Genomic DNA, 8,307 nt, shown 5'->3' on the forward strand with positions numbered 1-8,307 from the left:
TGTGTGAGTCTGTGTGTGTGCTTTGCTGTTTGATGGCTTTAAAGACTGCAGATATGATCAGTGTGAACAGCACCACTTTTATGTGTTAAAGCAAACGTACAGCACCAGATCAACTCTCCGAGATCCCCCCTCTCTCTCTCTGTCTCCTGCCACGCCTCTCCCTCCCCTCCTTCTTTCCCTCTGCTCTCTCTGTACCAGGACTTTGAGGAGGACCCCCGTGCTCAGGGTGCTCGAGGTCATCGGCGCTCAGTGAGTCGCGGTTCGTACCAGCTGCAGGCCCAAATGAACAGAGCCGTGTACGAGGAGAGGTACGCAGCTCGCTGACCAGCAACTCAAGAAACAGCACCAGGCTGCAGTGTTTGGTTTGTGTGCTGTTAGTGTAAGAAGCTCTGAAATGTTCTGCCCCCTTTCACACTCTTATGCTGCACACTATATGTCCAGATGTTCGTGGACAGCCTTAATGAGTGCATTCAGCTACATTAAGTTGCGGCCATTGATGCTTGTCTAGTCCCTGTAGAGAAGTCCTGCCAATAGAACAAGTAGGACTATCTGGATGAAATAAACAACATGAACCTATCGGCACCATGCTGCCTAATGCCAGCCATGGGCTAGAGGGGTATAAAGCCCCCAGCATTGAGCTGTGGAGCAGTGGAAGAACTGTGTACTCTGGAATGATGGATGGTGCTGTGTCCAGTGTTTTTGGGATGAGTTGAGGATAATAAAGTGGGTTGTTGGATCATCCAACATCCTGATCACTGAATGCAGTCAATCAAATCCTCACAGCAGTGCTCCTCCAAAATCTAGTAGAAAGCCTTCTTCTTTGGACAATAGAGACAGTTACTCCAACAAAAGCAGGATCAACTCTCTGTAATACCCTTGATTTAAAAAACAAAAAAACAACAACAATGAATAAGTGTCCCAATACTTTTGTCCAGGCCCCCGGGCGCTCTGGTGCCCACTTCCGTGGCAGAGGCAAGTCGAGCTATGGCAGGTGACACCACTCTGAGTGAGAACTACGCCTTCGCTGGCATGCACCACATCTTCGACCAGCATGTGGACTCAGCTGGTGAGAACAGATCCGTTTGTAATACGAACAGTCCCAGGGTTTGAATAGGCCTGAGTGAATGTGTAATTTGTGGACTTTATAATAGGAAATATAAGGTAGCGAAACTGATGCCTGTGTATTAAATAGAGAAAATATTGTTATTAAAAAAAAAGGGTTGCTTGTATTATTTTTCTAAAATATGGAAACAATAGAAAACTGAATCTGAAAAACAAGAGATGATTAGAAATGTCCTGAAATACTTTAAATATTGATTTAAACATCACCTAAAATTATAATAATGATATATGTTATCTTGTAGAGACGTAGTAGGAACAAGCAGTACAAATATAATACTAATATTATATGTCATATATATTTTATATATATATGTTTGTTTGTTTGTTTGTTTATTTGTGTATAAATAATCCAGCTCCACAGTTTAGATCAGACGAGCTGCTGATTAGCGGCTTCAGTAAAATCCTTTATTTTCAGGATCAGATTCTATAATCAGACTTTCTGGACTGACTGATTTAGTTTAGTCAGACTTTTCTTAAAATCACTGTTTTATAGTGTTTAATATCTGATAATCCAGTCTGATCTCCTCCCTGACCAATCAGCTCCCAGCTCCTTTACAACACTGCAGTCTGATCACTTCCTGTGTGTGTGAGAGAGAGTGTGTGTGTGTGTGTGAGAGAGAGTGTGTGTAGTGGTACACACTCTGGACTGGTATCTGTGGTTGTTGTTGGTCTACTGGTGTGTGATAACTGGTTTATAGTGGGTGAATGTGCTGTGTGTGTGATTGGGGTTTCTATAGCGTGTGTGTGTGTTAGCATTAGCGTTAGCCTCCACTCGGATCTGAACGGGTTCTTCAGTGCTGGTTTATAAACAGAGAAAGGCGAGTGCCGGTTCTGCGGTTCTCCCGCTGGTAAAACGGAGCGTTTCAGTGAGATTTTTTATAAAGGGTCAGATATTATGGTCTGTTTTCAGGTTCCACTGTAAAATAGCTCCACACTGCAGAACCTCAACTCCTTTATTTACCTTCTGAGAACGTCCACACTGCTGCTGCTGCAGCTGGCTGGGCTGTAATATCCGTTAATGGCGCCTTGAGGCAACTCGATGGCGCTCTGAACACCGTGGTTAAAACAGAGAATCAAAACTGGGTTCGGATTAAAATAGCCGAGACCCAATCCATTAAAAATGCCTGAAACTGCCCTGATATCAAACCCTGGATTAAAACATCCTTAAAAATAAGGAAAAGTCTTCTATGACTTGGTGTGTCTTTAACTGTCAGTTTTACCCTTTGTGACTTTTCTTTTCTCAGTTCCTCGACTGCAGTTTGCCAACGATGACAAGCATCTCCTCGCCTGCTGCTCGTTGGACGGCACCTTGTCCATCATGACCCTGTCCCCGTCCCCGCCGACAGTAAAGGTGACGCTGAAAGGACACGCAGGGCCCGTCACTGACTTCGCCTGGTCTCTTAGCAACGATATCATCGTGTCCACATCGCAGGACGGCACGCTGCGTATCTGGAACACGGAGGATGGCCGCTGCATCCGTGAAGTGGTAGACCCAGAAGCCAGCGAGCTCCTTTGCTGCACCTTCCAACCCATGAATAACAACCTCACTGTGGTGAGTGCTGGTGGAGAGCAGAGGTGATCTGCAGTAGATCTGCAAACTGATCTGCATCTCAGTTTGGCTTATTTTTGGTCTAGAATATTAGAATATAGCAAGGAGTATTTAAGGCCCTGGCAACCTACAGATAGCAAATGTCAGTAAAGGAAAAAGCAGCACTGGTGGAGAATGCAGGCAGCCCTGCTCAACTAGCTCTTTAAAAAAAAAAGGCTGTGGTCCTAAACTGCTGTATGATCTAATACACTTCAACACATCAAACAGTAAAACTGTGTTGTTGAGAAATTTTATGAATCCCTTTGGTAAAAGAAACAAAGAAGAGAAGTAAGGATCCTCAAAGCTTTGAAGAAACTACTGTTGTTCTTGTATGTGGAGCATTAGGAGCAGTGGGATACTGCGGTTCAAACCATGGGAGTTGCTAAATGTGGTTCCCTTCAGGATGAATAGATTTGTTCCTCCTGTGTTCTCTGCAGGTTGGCAACAGTAAACACCTGCTGCAGGTGGTGAACATCTCCACAGGGAAGAAAGTGAAAGGAGGCTCCAGTAAACTGACTGGCCGGGTGCTCTCCCTCTCGTTTGATGCTCCGGGGAGGATTCTGTGGGCGGGGGATGACCGAGGGAGCATCTTCTCCTTCCTCTTTGACATGGCCACAGGTAGTAGGATGCAGATCTTGTTGGGATGAAGAAGTGTTAGTAACCGGGTATTAATGCTGGGTTGGGTGCAGTTGTACAACATTTGCTAGAGACTGTCTGGCTTTAATGATATAGATCAAAAACACACAATCTACAATACATGAAATTAAAAGTAAGTTTCAGGTCTGAAAATGTAGGACATTGTAAAGTTTCCTGTGAATCTTAAGCAGACAAAACAAGCTACAAGTTTATATATATATTTTTTTTTTTGCAAAGAGTAGCACTCAGGACGAATGGGTTTATTATGCAACTTCATTAATGCCAACATAAAGCAGCATTAATTGAGAATTGGTATTTTTTGGTACTCTTGGGCTCCCCCTACAGTCAGGTAGTGTAATTCACTTTCACTGCAGTAAATATATATATATTTGTTACACAATCAGGACAAAAGTACTGGGTGGAGCACCACCATCATTCCACAGAACACAGTTCTATCACTGCTACACAGCTCAGTGTTGGGGGGGGGCTTTTAACCCCTCTAGCCCACGCCTGACATTATCCAGCATGGTGCTAATAGTTTCATATTTATCTGCTCCAGAGAGTCCTATTCTTTTGGCAATACTTCTCCTCTATAGAGACTAGACAAGCTGTATGTGTCAGCAATGGGTGCAACTTGAAAGGGGTTTCCACAAACATTTATTTTATAAACAGTGAATTTTAAAGCAACATTATGCAGCAGTTTTACCTTATAATATCTTGAAACAGCTCCGTTGACTGTAACAGGCAGAATGGCGTCTCTGTAATTTCCAATCCCAGCAGTAATACTGCTACTGCGCTATAGAACTCTCTCCAGAACCCGAGTCTCACCTGTAGTATTACTCTACCGCCTCAATCCACATGCTTCTTTATCTTCAGATACTGCTTCTAGAGCTCTCAGCTTGTCAACAAATGCATGTGTACAGCTGTCCACGAAGCATGATTTGTTTTTACTGCAGTGGAGTGAATTACTCTCCAATTTTAACTGAGCAACAGTACCAATTCTCACATTGCTGCTTTAAATACAGTATTAACCTGATATTGTGATATTCGTAAAACCTTGTAATAAGGAATTCATCAGGATCACCCAGATCTAAAAAAAATACCGCTCTCTGGGTGTCTCATAGGGTCAAAAAAATAGAATTGCAATAACCTCTGCAATCACAGTATGCGTAGACAGGTTTGCGTGTCCTGAGGCTGAGTTCATTCCACAGGGAAGCTGACTAAAGCCAAGAGGCTGGTGGTGAGTGAGGGAAGCTCTATCTCCAGCATCTCCGCCCGTTCCTGGATCAGCCGAGAGGCTCGAGACCCGTCTCTGCTCATCAACGCCTGTGTCAACAAGCTCCTGCTTTACAGGTCAGAGCACACACATTTGCTATATTCGTGACAGCCTACTTTCTGCCTCAAAGCGCTTACACTCGGAAAGGATTGGGAGTTGAAGTAATCAAGCACTTGTTTGGCTGCTGTTGGTGCATAAAAAGCTCTTAAAACCTTTTACACTAGCATTAAAGAGCTTTTTGGGTGGTGCTTCAGTTTAGAAGTGGATGTAAACCATGACAGTTCACTGTTAATAGCTCTGATTTACATGAAGGTGTGCAGGCTGACTAAAAGCATTGCACAAAACGGCTTAACCTTCCAGTTATTCAGGCATTAACCTGTCTTGGCGATGTCATACCTAAGTGGTGTGTCATACATAATAAAAAGGCACGAAATTGCAAATTTGAGAAACTGATTTTATGACTTTATCTAAGAATTACGACTGCATCTGAAAACACTTTATCTACTAAAAATAAATGATGTTGGCCTGTTACCATAAATGCGGCTGGATGCAAAGGTGTTTAATATTTTTAAAAGAAAAAAAGCATTAGAGGTTTCATGAAAGGGTGATGAATGCTGTTGTTACAACTCTGCAGGGTTGTGGATAATGAAGGCACCCTGCAGCTGAAGAGGAGTTTCCCCATCCAGCATGGCTCCCAGCCTCTCCACAGCATCTTCTGTCCCCTTATGTCCTTCAGGCAGGGGGCCTGTGTTGGTAAGACCAAGCATACAACGCTTTGCATGACAATATGCTTTTCATTAAAGGCTTTTTTTTTGTGAGTTTAGCTCTGTTTGCACACACAGAGATATCTATGTGGCTATCTGTGGCTCTTGTGTTGGAAAAGGGACCCGTTTTTTGTTCAGTGCAAGTTTGTTGACAATTTAGATCTCCACATGAGCGGCTTGTGTGCTCAAAATGTACAACTAAGCTCTAATTATTTTAAATATTGTAACCCTTAATGCTCCAAGGCTAATTACACACTAAGGCGTATTGCTCAGCAACTACAAGGACTTCTGTAATTGTAATAGATGGTTGTAATAACACTTTTGACCTGCCGGGGGGCCATAGGCTTTTTAAGGGGTTGAAAGGCCTATATCAGTTTGTGTATCCAGCTTTCTTGAACGGTATTGTCCTCTAAGGTTGATTTATGACATTTGTGTGCGTTTACTTACTAAAAATAGCCATTATTCCCTTACAGTTAAACAGACTGATGGATATCATCTGTTTAATTGTAAAACGTTGTATCTCATATCATTAAGTTTGGACACCGTGTAAAGAACAACTGCCAGATTCACATTATGTCAGAAATAGAGAGAGGTTTTTAAGTGAGAGTAATGATATGTAAATAGTAAAATGCAATCCAGGCTGAAACATGCTTTATTCTACTTCAATGTAAACAGGCATGGATATGAAAATTAGGTGTTTTTATAATAATTAATGAATTAATTTGAAATGGGCTTAGTTACTATATGTGCACTGCAGACTGAATGGTAATATGACACTAATCAGAGTTCTAATCAGAGTTTGTCACACATTCCTACACAGTACAGCTAGCAGTGAAATGCTTACATGACAGATTTAGAATATATGATAGCGTGTACACGGAGGGATAGAATTTAACAATAAACAATATATAAATATAAGACATGGAGATCTGTAACTCTAGAAATGTATAGGGAAACAAATATGAGGAATATAGAAATAAAAGTATGGGGCAAAATGCGATCATGTTACTTACTAGAAATATATTGATATGATAAGATATTGAAAATAAAATATATTGAGATACAAATATAAGATTAAAAGTAAATAAATATAAAAACATATATGGAGAGATCTGAAGAAAAATTTCAATGTAAAAAGAAGTATTTTCAGATAAGACATTTGTAGAGAAAAAAATATATGATGAATATATAGAAATAGAAATATGGAGCAAAATGTAATATTTGTGTAAAATATGTATATGTGTATATTTGAAAACAAGATATTAATTATCAAATACATAATATATATATATAATATATAAAATTTAGACATTGAGATTTAGTAAAAAGTGCAGAATGTGAGCATATATATTACATTAATTTTTATTTTTAAAAGCAGCAGGAGCACAATTAGTTTTTTCATTATTTGGGTCCTTTAAACCCAAAGGTTTTTATTATGGTCTTTATTATTTTCTAAGGTTTAAGGATTGAGGTTTATTTCACTAACCTGTCTTCCTGCTTTGTTGGATAGATCAGTAAAGTCCATCAGATATAATAATCTCATATTTGACAGTCTGGACTGAACTCGTCTGGGTAATTGAGCTCGTTTCAGGAACTGTCTCTCTCTTTTGCTTCCCTTGTTCTCAACTCCAGTGACCGGCAGTGAAGATGCGTGTGTCTATTTCTTCGACGTGGAGCGCAACACCAAGGCCATCGTAAACAAGCTGCAGGGTCACAGCGGCCCCGTGCTGGACGTCAGCTTCAACTGTGACGAGAGCCTGCTGGCCTCCTCGGATGCGACGGGCATGGTCATCATCTGGAGACGTGAGCAGAAGTAAACCACAGCGACACCAGGCTTCCGCTGCCCCAGCAACAGCAGCTTCAGCGCTTGTCACTTCCAATCGTGTGCAATTTACGATCCTGCCGCTATGAAGGCTGACAGAAGGTCCAGGCAGATCCGCTGTGTCTGGTTGGACGATGCTGTTGGAAATGAGACTGAGCTACTCGTTTGTCACAGTTTCACATATCCTGTCGTTCCCTGTGCGACGCTGTTCGTTAGAGTGTGGCGCTTGCTTGAGACTTTGTGGAAACTCCATCTGTGCTTTACAGTCAACATGTATAAACTAAGTTAAAGGCCTAGCAGAAGAGAGGGTTATTTAATACTGGTATGTTGTGGACAATGTGATGTGTGTGTGAGTGTGTGTTTGTGAGGACGTCTTTGCCGGAGGAAGGGTAGTATCACTGAATGTTTTAATACTGAAGAGGTCAGCTGGCTTACATGACAACACTACTGTATTTATGCCTTGTTAACATGGTAATAAATCTCATCACACTAGTGGACTCTGCTTCGTGTGTGTCGTATGTACGAGTCTACCTTAAATACACTATAGGGACAAAAGTATTGGGACACTTGCTCAAAGGTATTTAAAGTGTTCTCCTGCATTTGTTGGAGTAACTGCCTCTACTGTTGTGTGAGAGCACAGTTTTCCACTGCTCCATAACTCAATGCTGGGGGGGGGGGGCTTAATACCCCTCTAGCCCAAGGCTAGCATTAAAAAAGGTATTGATTGCATGGAGCTCCATCATGACTCTGCAGAACACTGTTCTACTGCTCCACAGCTCAACCTCTCTAGCTGTTTAGCTGATGCTCAGCACATTGCATGGTGACTTTTGGTGCTGTTGAGGCTCCATAAGGCCTCTGAAGGTATCCTGTGGTATCTGGGACCTTGTTTAACAGCAGCAGATCCTTAAGGTCCTGCGAGTTCTGACATGGGACCTCCAAGAGCATCAATGACCCTGAAGAGTACCCATGACCCTGTCACCAGTTAGTACGTCCGTACTGACCACCACATACCGGCAACACCCCACAAGACCTGCCTGATGTTTTGGAGATGTTCTGACCCAGTCATTGTCTACAACATCACAGTGTGGTTCTTGTCAAA

The 8,307-nt window shown here is 42.0% G+C and overlaps 1 protein-coding gene across 3 annotated transcripts in view; it reads left to right on the top strand.

Annotated features, from left to right (window-relative positions):
- The window catches only part of wdr13 (WD repeat domain 13), a 10,872-nt gene extending 3,167 nt beyond the window's left edge, over positions 1-7,705 (top strand). For all 3 annotated transcript variants that reach the window (XM_072681316.1, XM_072681317.1, XM_072681315.1), the window contains exons 4-10: positions 199-308; positions 936-1,066; positions 2,367-2,674; positions 3,148-3,328; positions 4,558-4,699; positions 5,257-5,375; positions 7,019-7,705. In XM_072681316.1, coding sequence (XP_072537417.1) covers positions 199-308; positions 936-1,066; positions 2,367-2,674; positions 3,148-3,328; positions 4,558-4,699; positions 5,257-5,375; positions 7,019-7,203 — 1,176 coding nt within the window. In that variant the 3' untranslated portion in view covers positions 7,204-7,705. The remainder of the gene's footprint in view (positions 1-198; positions 309-935; positions 1,067-2,366; positions 2,675-3,147; positions 3,329-4,557; positions 4,700-5,256; positions 5,376-7,018) is intronic.
- Positions 7,706-8,307: the final 602 nt, after the last annotated feature.

This window comes from Salminus brasiliensis, chromosome 6 (assembly GCF_030463535.1).
Source record: "Salminus brasiliensis chromosome 6, fSalBra1.hap2, whole genome shotgun sequence".
NCBI lineage: Eukaryota > Metazoa > Chordata > Actinopteri > Characiformes > Bryconidae > Salminus > Salminus brasiliensis.